At 50.0% G+C, this 21201-nt stretch overlaps 1 protein-coding gene across 8 annotated transcripts in view; it reads left to right on the top strand.

Moving 5' to 3' along the window:
- Nucleotides 1-21201, top strand: part of SHANK3 (SH3 and multiple ankyrin repeat domains 3) — a 708141-nt gene that overhangs the window by 174481 nt on the left and 512459 nt on the right. For all 8 annotated transcript variants that reach the window (XR_012898753.1, XR_012898754.1, XM_075914851.1 and 5 more), the window contains one exon: nt 15746-15817. Coding sequence is in view for 5 of the 8 variants with exons in the window: in XM_075914851.1 (XP_075770966.1) it covers nt 15746-15817 (72 nt within the window). In the remaining 3 variants the exon portion in view is untranslated. The remainder of the gene's footprint in view (nt 1-15745; nt 15818-21201) is intronic.

Here is a 21201-nt window from a genome sequence, read left to right as displayed (position 1 = left end):
GATTCAGGCTGTGATGGCAACCCTCCATATACAATATTTCATGCAGACAGGGTAACAATGAGACCTCGCCCTAAAATTATTCTGAAAGTGATGTTGGATTTCTGTATTATTCATTAAATCCACTTGCCAATGTTTTTTCCAAGGCCTCATCTTTCTAGAGGAGAGACAAAGCTACACACCTTGGATTTTAAAAAGGCATTTTGGTATAATCTTCACAAGGCAAGATTTGTGTAAATCACCTATGCTGTTTATATCATTTGTTATTAGAGTAAAAGGAAAGGCTGTTTCAGCACAAAGACTCTAAATGGATTTCTGACTGTATCAGAATAGCCTGTGCCACTGATAAGCTGAGCCCTTCACATCATAGTGGAACTTTGATCTACCAGAGTCCAGGCTGCTTTGACAGCATGCAGTAGCAGCAACATGGTCTTCAGGTCATACATTCACTCACCATTAGTCTCTGATGGTGACTTCTAGCTCAGACGCCCCATTGGGTAGGGTGGCACCACTGTCCTTCTTCAGATGAACTCCAGCTTCCCATCCTACACAGCAGTCAGCTGCTGGCTAATTGCCATGAGCAGGATCCACGTAGACAGGCACACAAAGAAAACATGGCTACTTGTGATATAATAATTCTGATTCTTGAAGATGCTCTTCATATGCACTTATCATGAGCCACCCTCTTTTCCTGTTGCTCAAAAGGGAGCATGTGAGTGCTGGTTGGGGTCTATATTTTGTGTCTGCAGGAGGGGAAAAGCAAGGGTTTGCAGAATGCAGGTGTAACTCACATACCTAGTGTGGTTACTGAGCAATACAAGTGGTACCTAGACCACAGCAACAGTTAAGATCAAGAGACCTCTACAGCACAGGCTGGGAGCCAGCTGGCTTTTAGCCCAGGGGGTAGAGGCTCCTAGACTCAACTCCAGAGGGCCTAGGTTCAAATCCACCTGGTGGTGGTTACACAGGCACCACCCCAATTGATGTTGCAGCTGAGAATGTTCCAAACTCCTGAGCATAGAGCATGTGCACTATGACTAGAATGAACGGTTTGAAGAGATACAGTTATTGTGAGGTAAGCTAACTGCTCTAAAAGGTGGTTGCCAATAGCTAAAGGTAAACTCCATAGATTTATAGCCTCTAGGGTTGGCAGAAGTTCTCCTCTCAGCTCTCCCTGTACAATCAAAGCACACTTAAGTGGATCAAACATTAACCTGAGAGTTTCCCTAGATATTCTTTCCTTCCTCTGAAGCAGCTGATGCTGGTTGCTGTCACAGGTGGGATACTGAATGAGCCATGAGTCTGATCCAGTCTGTATGTCCCTATAATCAGTGCCTAAATTAGTCAGGGATTGAACCTAGATCACTTCTACCCATTACTTCAGCAGGGGATCTCTGTTTTCTGGGGACAGAGCACAGGCCTCCTTGATTACTATTTAGAAGGATCAAATGGCGCCTTACTCCTCAAAGGAGTTAATGTTAAACAATATGTACAAGGGATACACATTTTAAAATAGCAGGCCTGGCTAACTTGGACCCAAGGCACCTAAAAGATCTCTGGCCTGCTGACAGTAATTTTCAATAAAACTTGGATGCTGGGGACAGTTCAGAAGACTGGAAGTGTTGCTTCTATACCAATATTCCAAAAGGGCAAGCGGGATGACCCAGGTAACTATAGTCTGGTTAGCCTGTGTGACCTAGTGGGGTGTGTTGTACACGCTTGTGGCCCTGGCTCCACTCTGGTTTGGCATTCACTGGTTGCTGTGTTGTGTTGTGGGTGACCCCTACTGGCCTGTGCTGCTCTGCAGAGATGGTGTGTGTGTCTGTGTCACTGCCTAGCCGGGGGAAGGGGAAGGGAGGGGTGGTCCCTGAGGGCAGGCACGTAGGCCATGGCCTAACAACTTCTCACCTGGCCAGGGGAAGGAGTTTGAACAAAGGAAGGGGGGTGGCTACCTGGGGGGCGTGAGTAATCTGTGGCTGGGAGGGGGGGTGTTTTTAGCATGGGGAAGATGAAGAAAGCAGACCTAGAACAGTATAGGGGGCAGGAGCGGCCTGAGGCCGCTGGCGCCCCAGGTGGAACGCACAATCGGCGCCCCCGCCTGCATGGCCGTGACGTAATCACGGGGCGCCCCGGGGCCCTGTGACATCATCGGGTGCCCGGGCCAGTGACGCCCTAGGCAACTGCCTAGTTTGCCTAGGTTCATGGGCCACCCTGATAGGAGGTTCAGGGGCCTGTGAACCTTCCACCCCCCCCTCCCCAAGGAAACTAAGGCTGTCTGCCCATCTTCCTATGTCTACATCGAGCCTATGCTGTGCTGTATCGCTGAGAAGCAATACAACCTTCTAGTCTACTGCCTGGCGGAGAGTCACATCTGGCTGCAGATGAGGGTGCAGGGTCGGGGGTCCCCGATGCATCGTCACAGTGGCTCTCTCCCCCTCCAAGCAAACTGAGCGGGATCACTCCGCCTGTGGCCTTGGGAAGTTCGGGTCCCCTGCCGGGTAAAGCAGCGGCTGTGACATTGGTGCTCCCCTTTGCTTGGGCCTGCCACAGTGTGCCCTGCAGGAGCCAGTTCCGCCTTGTTCGGCTGCTGGATGACTTTGAGGGGGCCGATGTGGTCCCACCCTCTGTGGTTGTACCAACCCTTCTGCTTCCCTGGGGCTCTGCCCAGGGTCTCTCTGGCTGGGCCCATCAGTTCAGCGAGCCTTTCCCGGAAAGCCAGGATGTCCTCCACCCCCAACTCTCCATCCACGGAGGCCTCGCCCTTCCATAACTCTCTCAGAAAGCCCAGGGGGCTCCTTCCCCTTCTGCACCATACCTCAGTCAGGGAGAACCTGGTGGACCATTGGGGCACCTCCCTGTGTGCAGACAGCAAGTGGGGCAGGTACTTGTCCCAGTCCTGCGGGTGACAGTGCATAAAGGCCTCCAGCATCTGCTTCAGGGACCCCTGGAACCTTCCCACCAGCCTGTTGGACCGGGAGCGATATGCTGGGGTCCAGGTGAACTGGCCCCCGTGCTTCTCCCACAAGCCCTGGAGCAGGGCCGATGTGAAGTTGGACCTCTGGTCCATGAGGACCTCCTGGGGAAACCCCACCCTGCTGAAAATGGCCAGCAGTGCGTCTGCCACCCTGTCTGCCTTGATAGAGGGCAGAGCCACAGCCTCAGGGCAGCCGGTAGCCAAATCCACACCACCAGGATGTATTTCTTCCCTGCCTGGGTTGCCTGGCCGATAGGCCCCACTATATTTATTGCTGCCTTCTGGAAAGGCGCCTCTGTGATGGGCCAGTGCCTCAAGGCTGCTTTCCCCCAGTCTTGGGCTTCCTGGGCCCTCTGGCAGGAGTCGTAGGACAAGCAGTACTTCTGCACAGCCGTAAATATCCCGGGCCAGTAAAAGGTGTGAAGCAGCCTCAGCTGGGTGCGCTGAATACCCCGATGCCCCGCGAATGGGACATCATGGGCCAGATACAGCAGCCTGGGGCAGCCCACGTCCCCACCTTCCCTGCCGGGGAGCCATTCCCGGTACAGGAATCCTTTCTCCCACAAGAACCTTTCCTAGCAGCCTCTCCCCAGGGGCTCAGCTGCACCGAGGCCAGTCCGGTCCCTTACCTTCTGTAAGGAGGGATCTGCCTGCACCTCAGCTTGGAATTCAGCAGCTGGGGCAGGGACAGGGACCTGTTCCCCTCCCCTGCCTGAATCCGGGGTCCCAGCCCTGCTGGGCCCCGTGTCTGCTGGGTCAGGACCCCGTGCCCCCTGCAGGGAGCCTTCCCCTGGGTCAGGGTCACCAGCCTCTCACTGCCTCTGGCTACAGGTGGTTACCAGAGAATTGCGGGGTCCTTCTGGCCATTCCTCTAGGCTTCTCCCCATTAGCACCTATGTAGGCAAGTGCTGGTGCACTCCCACTTCCTTGGGGCCCTCCTGAGCCCCCCACTTCAGATGCACCCAGGCTATAGGCACCTTAGATGGGGACCCATCTATGCCCCTCAGGGTCAGTTAGATATTGGGCACCATGTGGTCTGGGGCTACTACATTGGGCCGGGGCAGCGTCACCTCCGCCCCCGTGTCCCAGAAACCCGTCACTTTCCTGCCATCCACTTCCAGGGGCACGAGGCACTCGCTCCGCAGGGGCTGCCCCGCCCCCACCTGGTACATGGAGAAATCTGCCTCCGGAGTCTCAGGTCTCCCGGAGGAGCTGGCCTGAGCAGCCTCCCCCCTGAGCTGAGAGGGACCTGCCAGCGCTTGCCCCCGGGGCAGCCTGCTCCTCTTCCAGCCCCACCCAGTTAACCCTGGGAAGTCCCAAGTTGTGGGGCCTGTCCTGGTGCCTGGGGCACTGATCCCTCTTGTGGCCTCTTTGCCTACAGTGATGGCAGGTTAAGTCCTGTGGGTCCCTTCGGGCTGGCTCCATCCAGGCCCTGGCTGGCCCTCTGGCGGAAGGATCGCTGGCCCCTGTCTCTTGGACTCCACCCGTAGGGGATTTCCTTTGTTGCTCAGCTGATAACGGTCTCTGTGTGAGTCCCTTTCTCTCTGGGATTCCCTTTCACACTTGGACCGGCTGTCCATGAACTTGTCCGCCAGCCTCCCTATGTCATGGGGGGTCCTTTGGCTTCTGGTCCCTGATCCACAGCCTCAGGCTGGGTGGGCACGCTTCATAGAACTGTTCCAGGATCATCAGCTTAACCAGGTCCTCTGAGGTCGGGGCCCCCACCCCGAACACCCACTTGCGGCAGGATTGCGCCAGGCGGGAGGCCAGATCCACGTAGGGCTCCTCTGGCCCCTTCAGCGCATCCCGGAACTTCTTCCTGTACGTCTCGGGGTTCACCCCGAACTTGTGCAGCAAGGCCTGTTTGACCCGTTCGTAGTCACCCAGCTGCAGAATCTCCAGCTGGTTGAGCACCCCTGCGGTCTTCTGATCCAGCAAGGGGGTGAGCTGCTGGAGCCAGTCAGCTGCGGGGACCTGGTGTAGCTCACAGGCTTGCTCAAAGGAGCTAAGAAACCCGTCCATGTCCCCTACATCCTTACATTGGGCCAGCACTAGCTTCTTAAAGTGTCTGGCCATTCCGGGCCCCCTGGACTCTCCCCACTCACTGCAGCCGGGGCCCCTCGGTTTCTCAGCTCCACCATGGCCTGCTCATGCTGCTACTGTGTCTCTCTGTCCTGGCTCCCCTTCTCCCGTTCCTGGCTTTCCTCCCTACGGTCCTCATGCTCCATCTCTTTCTCTTGGGCTCCAATTCCTTTAGCCTTAGCTTGATCTCCAGCAGTCACAGCTCCAGCCCGCCCGAGACGAGCCACTGCTGGCAGAGCATGGCCTGGTGGGCACCGAGTCTGTCTGACGGACTCTAGACCTTCCTCCTGACTGAGAGTCTGAGACGCGCCCGGGGGGGTCTGGCTGTTCCCTGTTGGGACAGGATCCAGGCCCCTGGACTGGTCATTCTCTTCCAGCCAGGCAATCAGCTGGGCCTTGGTTGCTTTCCCCATAGGCAGGCCGCTCTTCTTGCACTGCCCCACAATGTCTGCCTTCAGGAGTCGGGTGTAGGCCATCTCCCTGTTGTTCCCCGGGGTGCAGACTCACCGGCCGATGCTGCAGCGCCCCACAACTCCCAAGAATCACTTCACTCTGCCTCCAGCATGCCTGGCTCTTGCAAGCCCCCTTCTTTCTTCTGCATCCAGTCACTTGCTGCTGGAAGCTCCATCCATGGGGTGCAGTGCATCCCACCGTGACAGTGCGTCAGGGACCCCCAACCCTGCACCCTCATCTGCAGCCAGATGTGACTCTGCCATGGACTAGACAAGAAGGTTGTATTGCTTCTCAGCGATACAGCACAGCATAAGCTCCATGTAGACATAGGAGGATGGGCAGACAGCCTTAGTTCCCTTGTGGGGGGTGGGGAAGGGTTCACAGGCCCCTGAACTCCCTATATTGTCCTAGGTCTGCTTTCCTCATCTTCCGCACACTAAAAACACCCCCTCTCCTAGCCACCGATCACTCACTCCCCACTTTTTTTTTTTTTTTTTTTTTTTAATCTGAGGAAGTGGGTCTGGTCCACGAAAGCTCATCATCTAATAAACCATCTTGTTAGTCTTTAAAGTGCTACATTGTCCTGCATTTTGCTTCACTCCCCCAGGGAGTTCAAACTCCTTCCCCGGTCAGGTGAGAACTTGCTAGGCCATGGCCTACGTGCCTGCCCTGAGGGGACTCCCTCCCCCCCCCCCCCCAGGGAAGCTAAACGTACACAAATCCATGGGTCTGGACTTAATGCATCCGAGGGTACTGAGGGAGTTGTCAAATGTCATTGAGGAGCCTTTGGCCATTATCTTTGAAAAGTCGTGGAGATCGGGAGAGATCCTGGATGATTGGAAAAAGGCAAATGTAGTGCCCATCTTTAAAAAAGGGAAGAAGGACAATCCAGGGAACTATAGGCCGGTCAGTCTTACCTCGGTTCCTGGAAAAATCATGGAAGGGATCCTTAAGGAATCCATTTTGAGGCACTTCGAAGAGAGGAAAGTGATCAGGAATAGTCTGCATGGATTCACAAAGGGCTAGTTGTGCCTGACCAATCTGATTAGCTTCTAGGATGAGGTAACTGGCTCGGTGGACATGGGAAAGTCAGTGGATGTTATATACCTTGACTTTAGCAAGGCTTTTGATACGGTCTCCCACAGTATTCTTACCAGCAAGTTAAGGGAATGTGGATTGGATAAATGGACAGTAAGATGGATAGAAAGCTGGCTAGAAGGCCAGGCCCAGCGGGTAGTGATCAACGGCTCAGTGTCAGGATTGTGGTCGGTTTCTAGTGGAGTGCCCCAAGGTTCAGTTCTCGGACCGGTTTTGTTCAATAACTTTATTAACGACGTGGATGAGGGGATGGATTGCACCCTCAGCAAGTTTGCAGATGACACTAAGCTAGGGGGAGAGGTAGATACGCTTGAGGGCAGAGATAGGGTCCAGAGTGACTTAGACAAATTGGAGGATTGGGCCACAAGAAATCTGATGAGGTTCAACAAGGAGAAGTGCAGAGTCCTGCACTTGGGACTCAGAGAACTTGTAGGTAAGGTCCCATGGGAAGCAAGACTGAAGGGAAAAACAACTGAGGAGAGTTGGAAGTATTTCAAAGGGACGTTGTTAAGGGCCCAAAAGCAAACAATTCCGCTGTGTAGGAAAGATAGAAAATATGGCAAAAGACCAGCTTGGCTTAACAAGGAGATCTTGCATGATCTCAAAATAAAAAAGGAGTCCTATAAAAAATGGAAACTAGGACAAATAACAAAGGATGAATATAGGCAAGCAACACGGGAATGCAGGGGCAAGATTAGAAAGACAAAGGCACAAAATGAGATCAAACTAGCTACAGGCATAAAGGGAAACAAGAAGACCTTTTATAAATACATTAGAAGCAAGAGGAAGACCAAGGACAGGGTAGGCCCACTGCTCAGTGAGGAGGGAGAAGCAGTAACAGGAAACTTGGAAATGGCGGAGATGCTCAATGACTTCTTTGTTTCGGTCTTCACCGAGAAGTCTGGAGGTGTGCCTAACGTAGTGAATACAAGCAGAGAGAGGGTAAGTTTAGAAGATAGGATACACAAAGAACAAGTTAAAAATCACTTAGGAAAGTTAGATGTCAGCAAGTCACCAGGTCCTGATGAAATGCATCCCAGGATACTCAAGGAGCTGATAGAGGAGGTATCTGAGCCTTTAGCTATGATCTTTGAAAAATCATGGCAGACGGGAGATTCCAGAAGACTGGAAAAGGGCAAATATTGTGCCCATCTATAAAAAGGGGAATAAGAACAACCCAGGAAACTACAGACGGGTCAGTTTAACGTCTGTCCCAGGGAAGATAATGGAGTAGATAATTAAGGAAATCATATGCAAACACTTGGAAGGTAATAAAGTGATAGGGAATAGCCAGCATGGGTTTGTGAAGAACAAGTCATGCCAAACTAATCTGATAGCTTTCTTTGATAAGATAACGAGCCTTGTGGATAAGGGAGAAGCGGTGGATGTCATATACCTAGACTTTAGTAAGGCATTTGATACGGTCTCGCATGATATTCTTATTGATAAACTAGGCAAATATAACTTAGATAGGGCCACGATAAGGTGGGTGCATAATTGCTTGGATAACCGTAGTCAGAGAGTTGTTGTTAACGGTTCTAAATCCTGCTGGAAAGGGATAACAAGTGGAGTTCCTCAAGGGTCTGTTTTGGGACCCGTACTGTTCAATATCTTCATCAATGATGTAGATATTGGGATAGAGAGTACGCTTATTAAGTTTGCAGATGATACCAAACTGGGTGGGGTTGCAACTTCTTTGGAGGATAGGGACATAATTCAAAATGACCTTAGCAAGTTAGAGAAATGGTCAGAGGTAAACAGGATGAGGTTTAATAAAGAGAAATGCAAAGTGCTCCACTTAGGAAGGAACAATCAGTTCCATACATATAAGATGGGAAGCGACTGTCTAGGAAGGAGCATGGCGGAAAGGGATCTAGGGGTCATAGTGGACCACAAGTTGAATATGAGTCAACAGTGTGATGCTGCTGCAAAAAAAGCAAATATGATTCTAGGTTGTATCAACAGGTGTGTTATAAGCAAAACTCGTGAAGTCATTCTGCCGCTCTACTCTGCACTAGTTAGGCCTCAGCTGGAGTACTGTGTCCAGTTCTGGGCGCCACATTTCAAGAAAGATGTGGAGAAATTGGAAAGGGTACAGAGAAGAGCGACAAGAATGATTAAAGGTCTAGAGAACATGACCTATGAAGCCAGGCTTCATGAACTGGGTTTGTTTAGTTTGGAAAAAAGAAGATTAAGGGGGGACATGATAGCGGTTTTCAAATATCTAAAAGGGTGTCACAAGGAGGAAGGAGAAAATTTGTTCCTCTTGGTTTCTGAGGACAGGACAAGGTGTAATGGGCTTAAAGTGCAGCAAGGGAGGTTTAGATTGGACATTAGGAAAAAATTCCTAACTGTCAGGGTGGTCAAATATTGGAATAAATTGCCAAGGGAGGTGGTGGAATCTCCCTCTCTGGAGATATTTAAGAACAGGTTAGATAGACATCTGTCAGGGATGGTGTAGACAGAGCTTGGTCCTGCCTTGAGGGTGGGGGGCTGGACTCGATGACCTCTTGAAGTCCCTTCCAGTCCTATGATTCTATGATTGTTACAGGCTGGGGACCAACCAGCCAAGTAGTAGTTCTGTAGAAAAGGACCTGGGGGCTACATTGGATGAGAAGCTGGAGATGAGTCAACAGGGTGCTCTTGAAGCCAAGAAGGCTAATGGCATATTAGGGTGCATTAGAAGGAGCAGTGCTGGCAGATCTAGAGATGTGATTATTCCCCTTTATTTGGCTTTGGTGAGTCCTCATCTGGAGTATTGTGTCCAGTTCTGGGCCCCCCACTACAGAAAGGATGTGGATGCATTGGAGAGGGCCCAGCAGAGGGCAACCAAAATGATTAGGGGGCTGGAGGATATGACCTATGAGGAGAGGCTGAGGGAGTTGGGTCTGTTTAGTATGCAGAAGTGAAGAGTGAGGGTGGATTTGATAGCAGCCTTCAACTTCCAGAAGGGAGGTTCCAAAGAGGATGGAGAGAGGCTGTTCTCAGTAGTGACAGATGCAGAACAAGGAGCAATGGTCTCAAGTTGTGGTAGGAGAGCTCCAGGTTGGGTATTAGAAAAAACAATTTCACTAGGAAAGTGGGGAAGCACTGGAATGGGTTACCTAGGGAAGTACTGGAGTCTCCATCCCTAGAGGTGTTTAAGTCTCGGCTTGACAAAGCCCTGGCTGGGTTGATTTAGTTGGGATTGGTCCTGCCTAGAGCAGGGGGCTGGACTTGATGGCCTCCTGAGGTCTCTTCCAGCTCTATGGTTCTGTGATTCTATGGGCAGTGCACACAGACACACACAGTCTCTGCAGAGCAGCAGAGGCCAGTAGGGGTCACCCACAGCACAACACAGCAACCAGTGAATGCCAAACCAGAGTAGACGCAGGGCCACAAGAGTGTACAGCACCCCCTACTACGTCACAGCGTGACATTAACCTTAGGCAAAATAATGGAAATTCTGATACAGAAATCAATTGTTAAAGGATAACTAATGCCAATCAATAAGGTTTTGTGGGAAATAAATCTTGTTAAAGCAATGTGATTTCATTCTTTGAGATGAGAAGTTTAGTTGGTAAAAATAATTGTGTAGATGTAATATTCTTAGACTTGTGCAAAGTGTTTGATTTTATACCGCCTGGCATCCTGATTAAAAACTAGCTCAGTACAATATAAAGAGAGCAGACGCTGCATGGATTAAAATCTGGCTAAGCAGTGTCTCAAAAAGTAGTTTTCAATGGGGAATCATCATCACTTGGTGGTGTGATCTTCTGCAGGGATCAGCTCTAGGCCTGATGCTATTCAGTGTTTGCATCAGTGATCTAGGAGTAAATATAAAAGCCCTGCTCAGGCCATTTGCAGATGAGCCAAAGAGGGCAGAGTAGCAAACAGTGACAAGGACAAGGTAGTCAAACAAAGGGAGTAGGATTGTTGGGTAAACTGGGCCCATTAAAATGTATTTGAGTGCAGCCAAATCCAAAATGGCACATCTAGAAACAAGGATTGCAGGCCACACGGCAGAATGGGGAACTATAACCTGGAGTGCCATGGCAGTGAAAGGGATTTAGGGATCATAAAGGACAAGCACCTGAACACGAGCTCCCAGTGCAGAGCTATGGCAAAAAGAGCTATTGTGACCCTCCGACATATAAACAGGGGAGTGGTGAATTGGAGCAGGAAGGGGATGTTTATCCATGGATATGGCAGTGGAGAGATTGATACTGGAATCATCACAGATAGTTCTCTGAAAGCATTTGCTCCATCTGCAGTTAGCGTCAAAAAGGCAAACAGAACGTTGGGAGCCATTGGAGTGTTGCCAACCCTCCCATTTTCACTCGGAGTCTCCTGGAATCTTGCTCTTGCCTCATGCAGGCTACTGCAGCCAACCTGGGAAATGTTCGGTGGCAGAGCAGGGCAAAGTCAGGTTTCCTGCATGTCCTGGATCCCGGCTGCTCCCAGAAGTGGCTGGCATGTCTCTCTGATCCCTAGCCTGGAGGTCCTGGGGCTCCACACGTGAGGTTGCCAGATAGTTTAACAAAAAATACTGAACACCCCTCCCCCCCCCCCCAAAAAAAAACCACCTGGAAAAAATTCTGTTGATAGGACAAAAAAGGAGGAGACCAAAGTTGTTTAAAAAAAAAGGAAGGTGAGCGCACTGTGCCCCACGCTCCTCACTCCCCTGCCCCCGCCACACACGGCAGGGGAAAATTGTCCCTGCCAGGCTTCCCGCATTCCTCACTCCCCTCCCCCACTAGATGCAGCAGGGGAAAATTGTCCCTGCCGGGCTTCTGTCCGAGGGAAACAGGAAATACCGGACATTTCACGTGTCCGGTATTTTCTGGGTTTTTTTTACTGGATGAGGGACCCAAATAACGGACAGTCCGGGAGAAAACCGGACTCCTGGCAACCCTATCCATGCATTGCCCCACTCCACACACCAACTCGGCAGGTGCCATTGGCTGGGAACAGGGAACTGCAGCCAATGGGAGCTGTGGGGACTGTGCCTGAAGGAAGGGTCAGGGTGTGGAGCCACGTAGCCACTTCATGGGCTACAGGGAACGCTGACCACTTTCAGGAGCAGCGCAAGGCCAGGGTGGGCAAGGAGCCTACTTTAACCCTCTCTGTGCTGCTGCCCGAGATCTGCCTAAAGTAAGTGCTGCCTGGCCAGAGCTCACCCCTCTCACACTCCAACCCCCGTCCCAGCCCTAAGTCCCGTTGCAGAGCCCACACCTTCTACTGCACCCCAACCTCCTGTCCCAGCCCTGAGCTCCCTGCCAGAGTAGCATCCCGTACTCCCTGCTTCAGGCTCAGTCCAGAGTCCCCTCCTACACTGAAAACCCCTTGGCCCCAGCCCAGAGCCTGCACCCCCTTGTACACCCCAATCCCCTGTCCCAGCCTGGTGAAAGTGAGTGAGGGTGGGGCCCTAGGGTGGGCAGAATAGATTTGGGCAAAGTGTGTGGGTTTGTGTGATTAGAGTGTTAAGAAATGGATCGATAATAAGACAAAAATATCATGTCACTGTATAAATCTATGGTATGCCCACACCTTGATTGAATGCGGTTCTCGTCACCCCAGCCTGAAAAAAGATATATTGGAATTGGAAAAGATGTGGAGAAGGGTAACAAACATGATTTGGCATACAGAACAGCTTCCATGTGAAGAGAGATTAAATGGACTGGATTGCTCATCTTCAAAAAGAGACAAATCAGGTGGAGGGAATATGGTAGTAGAGGCCTATGAAATTATGACTGGGGTGGAGAAAGTGAGTAAGGAAGTCTTATTTACCTCTTCAAATAACATGAGAATTAGGTATCACCAATGGAATGAATAGGTAAAGGATTTAAAAAAAACAAAAGGAAGTACTTCTTCACACAACATGCAGTCAGCCGGAACTCATTGCCATGGAATGTTGTGAAGGCCAAAAATACAACAGGCTTAAAAAAGAATTAGATAAGTTCAAGGAGGATAGGTGCATCAGGGGATACTAGCCAATACTCCAGGGCTGTGTCTACACTGCACCCCTTTTCCGGAAAAGGGATGCAGATGAGACAAGTCGGAATTGCAAATGAAGCGGGGGATTTAAATATCCCCTGATTCATTTGTATAAACATGGCTGCCGCTTTTTTCCGGCTCGGGGCTTTGCTGGAAAAAAGTGCCAGTCTAGACAGGGATCTTTCGGGGGAAAAAAAAGCCTTTTCCAAAAGGTCCCTTATTCCTGATTTTAAGAGGAATAAAGGGACCTTTCGGAAAAGGCTTTATTTTCCAAAAGATCCCTGTCTAGAATGGTGCTTTTTTCCAGCAAAGCCCCGAGCCGGAAAAAAGCAGCAGCCATGTTCATGCAAATGCAGCGGGGAAAATTTAAATCCCCGCTGCATTTGCAATTCCAACTTGTCTCATCTGCATCCCTTTTCCGGAAAAGGGGTGCAGTGTAGACACAGCCCAGGTGTCCCTAAGAATCTGACTTCTAGAAGCTGGGAACAGATGGCAGGGGTTGGGTCACATGATGAACTGCCTTGTCCTATTCATTCCCCCCTGGGGCACCTGGCACTGGCCACTGTCAGAAGACAGGGCACTGGGCTAGATGGACCTTTGGTCTGACCCGGTCTGGCCATTCTGATATTCACCTTTTAAGAGGGTTGTTGAAAAACTGGAGAGGGGTCAGAAATGAGAAACAAAGATGATTCTAGGACTGGACAAAATGGGTATGTCTAGACTACATGGGTCCATTGACGGAGCCATGTAGATGAGTTTACTAGACATAGCAAAATGAAGTGGTGATTTAAATAATCGCTGCTTCATTTACATAAAAATGGCCACTGCGCTGTGCCGATCAGCTGTTTGGGCAATCTGAATGCACCGCGGTCGACAAGGGAAGCCTTTATCGACCGCTCCGGTAAACCTCATTTCACGAGGCATATCAGAGCGGTCGACAAAGGCTTCCATGTAGTCTAGACATACCCAATGTCTTACAGTGCGAGACTTACATAGCTCTGTCTGGTTATTTTGTTAAAAAGAGGATTGAAAGGTGACTTGATTATAGTGTCTGAATATACCTTATGGGAAGAAAATACCAGGTGCTAAAGGACTCTTTAATCTGGTGTAGAAAGGCAGAATCGGTGCCTGGAAGCTGAAGCTAGACAAATTTAAATTGGAAATAAGGCACAGATTTTTAAGAGTGCGGGTGATGAACCACTGGCACAAATGACCAACAGGAGTCGTGGGTATTCCATCTCCTCATTCTTCAGGTTCACACTGGGTGCCATTCTGGAAGAGATGCTTTAGCCAAATACAAGTTATTGGGCTCAGACACTTTTAAGTGAAAACATTCTATGGCCTGTCTTTTACAGGGGATCAGGTTACATCATAGGTGGTTCCTTCTGGACCTAACATCTGTCTTAAATTAAGGCTGGTCACCTGTGCAATGGTGTGAGACCTAAACTAATAGACTCCTAGAAGCACAGGCCTGGAAGAGACACTGAGAAGTCAGCCAGTCCTGCCCCTGCACTGAGGCAGGACCAAGTAAACTAGACCTTCCCTGAAGGTGTTTGTCCCCTGACAGTGATGGGGATTCCACGACCTCCCTGGAAAGCCTATTCCAGTACTTAACTGCCCTAAGAGTTAGAAAGGTTTTCCTAATATCTAACCTAAATCTTATTTGCTATAAATTAATCCCATTGCGTCTTGTCTGACCTTCAGTGGACATCGAAACCAGTTGATCACTGTCCTCTTTATAACACTTTTTAACATATCTGAAGACTGTTTATCGGGTTGCGCCTTCAGTCTTCTTTTCTCAAGGCTAAGGCAGAATGTACACTAGAAAGTTAGGCTGACCCAACTACATCACCTAGGGACGTGAAAAATACACTCCTCTGTGCCAATCCAGTTAAGCTGACCTGACCTCTGGTGTAGACAGCACTAGCTCAATGGCTGAACTGTCGACTTAGCTACCACCTCTTCTGGAGGGGAATTAATTACAGTGACAGGAGACTGCCTCCCACTGCTGTCCTGAGTAGCTGCATTGAAGTGCTACACTAGTGCTGTTTAAGAGGTTTAAGTGTAGATGCACTTAAACATGCACGATTTTTATTAACCCTTTCCTCACAGAGCAGATTTGCTGAACCTTTCGTAGTTTGTGTTGCTTTCCTCTGGATTCTCTCCAGCTTGGCCACATCTTTCTGAAAGTGCAGCACCCAGAGCTGGACACAGTACTCCAGCTAAGGCCTCACCCGTGCTGCAGAGACCTCCTGTGCCTTAGACAATGTCTAATCTGTGAGCTATGAGTGTGGTTTCCTTGTGTGGGAGTGCACATGCTTGTAGGGTTCAGTGAGAGTGATCAGGACTGTAACTTGCTGTGTAGTCATGGCAGCACGGGCAACTGTACCTAGAACATACCCACCAGTTTCAGGTAGGTTTGTACTTGGCACAACTCAGCTATGTTTTCGCCGATGCAGGTGCTGCTGCAGCTACACTGCTACATGTTCTTGCACAAGCTCTCGCTGAACTACTGCGAGTGTGTGCACAAGAGCTGGGAAGTCACATCCTGAACTTCTCATGGAGACAGCATTACATACAGCACTTCAGTTAATATGCACACGAACACTAGCTTTTTTTTTTGCAGCTGTATCACATCGTTGGCTCCTATTCGGTTTGTGATCCATTATAGCCCCAAGACTCTTTTAAGCAGTACTGCTGCCTAGGCAGTCCTTCCCCATTTTGTATTTTTGCATTTGATTTTTCCTTCCTAAGTGAAGTACTTTGCACTTGTCTTTATTGAATTTCATCTTGTTGATTTCAGACCAGTTCTCCAATTTGTCAAGGTCATTTTGAATTCTAATCCTGTCCTCCAAAGTGCTTGCAACCCCTCCCAGGTTGGTGTCCACACACATTTTATAAGCATATTCTCCACTCCATTATTCAAGTCATTAATGAAAATATTGATTAGCACTGGGCCCAGGACTCACCCATGTGGGTCCCCACTAGATGTGTCCCCCCACTTTGACAGCAAATCATTCATAATTACTCTTTGAGTCTTTAAGCCAGTTCCCACCCCCTTCTCCCCCGTATAGTAATTTCATTGAGACCACATTCCCTTGTATTGCCCTTGACTTTTATGCAGCTTTTGTGTCTGACCATCTTCCCTTCCCTTCTTCTCTCCAGTTCCGGTACAAGAGGCGTGTGTACACACAGAGTCTGCTGGATGACAAGCAGTTTGCCAAGCTCCACACAAAGGTAAGACTGGCATCTAGCCCCAGGGAGCTCCAAGTCCTGATAGTCTAGCCAGATAAATCCGAGCTGTCTGAGAGAATCTCACTGGCAGAGTGTTGCAGAAGAGATCTGTGGACATTCCAGACTTCCAACTCTACCCTCAAAAATGTGCCTTGCTTGCCAAGGGCTGGTTTGTGTTACTTAGGGATCTGAGCCAAAGGCCCCCCCATGGAATTGTGGCTGGAAGCCCACTTGGTGTCATTGAACTGGTGCCATGCGCTCAGCAATCAGATGTGCAGCTGGACTGAGTTCTGAGGCAGAGGTCAGAGAGAAGCCTCTCCTGGGATGGTGAGGCTGGGAGAGACACATGATGGGCCAGCTGAAGAGCTGCTTTATTCCTTGACATTGCTGAGTCATTGCGTACCAGGACAGCACAATGGCCTACATTGAGAAGCACCCTTCCTCTCCCGCAGCAAACACCGTTCTGCCTCACATACTGGAACAGCATGGCTGCTGCATTGTTCCCAGGCTGGAACCTCTGGGTAGCAGCAGGGAAAGTCCCTTGATACTTCTTACAGGTACTCTCTCCTATTACCACCCTGGTCTCTGCCAGCTCCTTAAAGAGCTCCCTGCTGGCTTTTGCTGGAGCGCCACCAATTCTTGCCGGAGCCATGCACTGGGGCGCACCTGCTCACTTTCACCTCTGGAGAAGAGAGGCAGATTTCTTCAGGTAATAGTCACCTGTCCTAACTCAGTTCAGCATAGAGACAACTTAAGTAAAAAGAGCAAAACAAATGTGTGTGCTTGTTTCCCGGAAGGTCTGTACTCAGATCCTCCACACTGCACTGTGTGTGTGTGTGTATGTGAGAGAGAGAGAGTGTGTGTTCAGACATTATAATGGGGAAGAACTCCTTGTTTCAGAAACTTGGCAGAAACTTGAAGATCCTTTTCACAATTCAGATTGTGTAGCTGGGGATCAGGAGGAGGTGGTAGGACAGTCGTGACCTTTCATCTCTGGCCACTCTGTCTGCCATAGGTAATGGTACAAAACTGGTGCTGGAGAGTGACCTAGCACTGGGCATGTCTTGTCTCAGTGCTCTGACATGGGACCCTTCCTATTCCCGGAAGTTGGGGCTTGATTCTGTGACTTGCTTTCCATTGTAAGAAACTCAAGGGATGACAATAGAGAGGCTCAGGGCTTCTTCAAGCTTTCCACAGGGTCAGGCTCTGACTGCCTGGTCTGGGATACCTCTCTTGTCACCAGCAAACAGGGACTCTCACCCACCAGAGCTGAAGGACTCAAATATCACTGTCAGGAGTAGATATCCCTTACTCCCCCTGAGCCTGCTCTTCCCGTGCCCAGCCGACATATCCTTCGCTGCTGTTGATTTGTACAGGGGTGGAACACAGTGAGCCTAGTCAGGATCAGGCCCAGTTGTGCTTGCTGCTGCACAAGGAAAGACAGGATTTCCTGCTCTGAAGAGCTTAGGGTTTAATTGGAAGCAAGATGCAATCAACAAGCATGAGAAGCAATGGATGATAAAGGAGGAGTGAGGCTCTCTGGGGCAAGCTCCCCCAGCTCCAGAGGTTAGCTGTGTACATGTCTTGTTTGATGATTGCAGCACATTTGAAAGTATTACAAATAGAAATAAACAAACGGACTCCCTGTGGCCTGACCCTCAGTAGAGGCTGATTTTGTATGAGCACCGCAGTCAGAGGGCGTGAGGGGAGAGCAGTGGCTTTACGGAGGGGGGTCTGTATGTAGGGGGTAGGGCGCAGGAAAGAGTGGAGATGGTTGTGGGTTTTGTGACTCTGAGTCTGGCCTGCCTGGACAGGGACCCCTCGTATCGCTTGCACAAACTGGGGTGCTTTGAGCCATCTCCAAGCACAGGGTCTCAGCCTCTGCAGCTGCCAGTCATAGCTGTAGTGTGAAATGGAAAGTGTATTAGTGCAGTGTGGCCTTTCCTTCAGACACAGGCTGTACGTCCCTCTTCTTCCTCAGCGCTTGTAGCAGCACTGGAGTCTGACATTCAGCTCTCAGGCTCCTCAGTTTAACTCCTGGCATGATTCCTCAGGGCAGCACCAGGCTCTTGGGATCTTTGACGCTGCTGACGTCTGCTGCTGAGTAGAGGGGCAGAAAAGGGTCAGCTGACCTATAAAACAGCAGCAGCTGAATGGGAGGAACTCTGAGCGGATCCTAAGCAGAGAGAAAGCAGTCTCCCCCAAAAACGTGTCCTTCCAGATGGGACTCTCTCCTGACCCTTCTGTTAATCTTTGCAGGTTGCCACAACATGAGACTCACGGAGACACCAGGGAGAGATTTTGTGCAGTGAGCACAAGACTATCCATGCAATCGACACGAGTGTTCACACCCTCCTAGTGGAAGGGCATTCAGGTCACTCACTACTCCATGGCACTAGTGAACAGTGCAGCTTGAGGGCTGTGTTTTCGGAAAGGGGGGGCTGAGGACTAGGAGATGCTGGCTTGTGCATTTCATGTAGTTAGCTTTTTCGTGTGTGTGAGTGTTGCATCCACTGATGTCACGCCGAGGTCATGAGGAGAAGCCCACAACCAGCAGCCGAGCAGAGAGATTGTTCCCTGTGAGGGACAGAGCGGTACAGTGCAAAGAGAGAGGGGGAGGCTACCACACAGCAAGACAAAGTGTGTGTGTGACACGCACGTCTGCTGCTCACTTGGAGAGAAGACAGTCCTGAAAGCCAGTGCTGGTGTAACTTGTCCCCGCGGTACAGACTGCTGCTGCTTTACTTGGAGACAATGCGATTGTGGAATGTGCGCGTGTGTGTGAAAGCGCCACATCCCGGTCTGGAGCCTGCTGTGGCCTGAGACAGGGACTGAGAGAACGGAGTGAGAACGAAGAGGCAGAGTGAGGGACATGGGCTCTGCCCTAGGAAGAAAGCTGACTGAGCAGAAAGAGAAAAGGCCAGCTTCAGGGGGCAGCAGGGCCAGAGTGAAGAGCAAGGTACCCTCTGCTTTTGTCCTCTTCTCTGCTGTTCTCCCAGTTACAGCCCTGGGCATCGCTTGCGGTGTGAGTAGGGTCGCTGTGTGTTGGTGCCTGGATGGCCCTCAAGTGCTGTGTGAGTGACATTGGGGTTGATGGATGTGTAGGATCTCAGAGAAGCATAGGAGAGGGGTTTTGTGTTTGAGAAACACTTGTGGAATATCTATGAGACCAGCCTCAGGGCTGGTTATTTCCCTGTGATGTGACCAGTGGTATGTAGCTGCTTACATTTCTAAGCAAATTGGGGTACCTATTTATACTCCTCCCTTTGTGTGGCTTGGGGCATCCGTTTTGAGGCTTGGGGGAAATGGATGCACACAGCTGATTTCTTTTGGGCACAGAGCATCGTGTCCAGCTCTCTGAGGACAGTGACATGAAAACAGGATTGATTCTACATGGTTTGTGCAGCTGTGGAATCTCATGGTGCTGTGGTGCAGAACATATTTCTAGAGGCAGTTGTTTGAATCTATAGAGATTTGTCCCTTTCCTCAGCAGAGTACAAGAGACTGCATCCCAGTAGCCACCGCATTTGGTGTTACAATGTGGGGGTAAAAAAGAGGAGGAGATCCTGGTCCTCTGTACTTCCACTGAGTTTTGGCCACATGTCTGCTCATGGCTGTGGTACTCTCAGGACAGGGTTGGTTAGGGTATCCCTCTGGAGGCAGGTGGGAGGGTGACATTCATGGTACTGGAATTTGGCAATTTCTCTGCAACAAAGCTATTGCGGCTGTGAGTTGGGGTGTTGAGGATTTTCCCTTGCTGAGAGAACAAGATTGCTGACATTTTGGTGCTGCTTAGTTTTGTTTTAAAACCTGCCTTGTGTATGCTCATAACTTTTTGGTAATTGACCCAGGTTTGTGCTGAACTGTTTCATGACCAGTCTTGTCAACTCTTTGCAATTTAATTGCTAGTCTTTACATTTTTTAAAACCCAGCTCCCAGATTCATGTGATTGTGAGAAGGCCAGCTTTCATTTCAGAATAAAACAAGCTTTAGTCCTTGTGCCTGTAGAGAAAAGCCTGAAAATGTGCATTCAGAAACCAGAGGACAAATGGAAAGAATGTAATTAATTTTTTTGAAACTCATTATTTAAGCCTCTTGGTTCATGCCCCTGAAAGCTTGGCTTTGGCAAAAGCGAGGACTCTGGCATTGTAGCGTTCTGTTTGCAAAGTATCAGCATGCTGTGCAAGTAGCCACTATACAGGCAGAAAAACATGAAAGGCTGGAAAGATTTCTGCCACTGGGGTTCTGGCCAGACAGGAGGGGCTGGCCAAGTCAGGCCTTGACCAGAGGCAAGTGGGCAGAGGAGAAGAAATCTCCTAGGTTTAGGACTGTGGTTTCTGTGTACACTATTTCTTAGACATTATGGCCTGCTGTTTGTCTCAGGAGCTGAGAGGCCTTCTCGCCCAGATGCGGGAGAGACTCCAGACAGACTCCAGGTAATATTAGTTAGTTTCCATCTCATAATAAATAAATAAAAAGATACAATGAAAAGTCCTGTTGTGTCACTGCTAACGTCACCTAGAGAAATGTGTGTGCCTCCGGGGTGGAACGCAGCAGCTGTTTAACAGCAGTGTTAATGTGCCTATTTAGGTTGGGAAGTGAAGGACAGTTCTGTATCCAGCTGACATAATGGTGCATGAGGGGAATTGGGTCAGTAGAATGTACTTAGCTGAGTTAGACTCAGTGTTAACAACCTAACTCTTGCCAAAAGCACTATGAGTTGCTAATGTTTGTGTGTGGTCAGGGATGTGGGGATCGATCACTGCTGATGGTGTCGTCCTTCGGTTGTGTCATAAGGCTAATACTGCACAGAGGCACTCGGGTCAATGCTAATGCCAGGGGAAAGTGCTCACCTAGACATCCATACTACTGGCTGCTGCCCGCCCCCCGCACTGTGCCAGGCCTTGCGGTTCATACTTGTCCTTTATGGTGTGCAGAGGCCGTTACTGACTCTGAAACAGGAGCTTCCCCTTCAGCGTCCCTTTATCACAGCACAAAGTCAGAGGGGAGAGCACTGCCAGTGGAGTCTACCAAGTCTTGACTTAAGAGGCAAGCACGGAATGCAGGTGCTTCCCCCTCGCTCCCTGATAATTCGGGGAAAGGGGTGAAAAGCAAACTGTGTCCTGGAACGCACGGCGGCTTTCCCCCCTACCCTCCCAAAACGCTGGCTTTGGCTTCATGCAGGGTCAGAGAATCGTTCACTGGGCCGCCTGAAATGGCAGTTAAACCCTCTTTGTGTGTGAATGCAACGTGATTATCTGACGCCTTGTGGTAGGAGTTGCTGAAATCTCCGTTGATGTCCAGTAGTCTGTGTGGAACCCATCAGATCACTGGGATTTCAACTGCCTCCTGCAAGCACCTGGACATGTGATCAGATGGCACCCACT

The sequence above is a fragment of the Pelodiscus sinensis genome, unplaced genomic scaffold, assembly GCF_049634645.1.
Source record: "Pelodiscus sinensis isolate JC-2024 unplaced genomic scaffold, ASM4963464v1 ctg61, whole genome shotgun sequence".
Lineage (NCBI taxonomy): Eukaryota > Metazoa > Chordata > Testudines > Trionychidae > Pelodiscus > Pelodiscus sinensis.
Note: the sequence above shows the minus strand (reverse complement) of the source record. Positions and strands in the feature narration are given on the sequence as shown.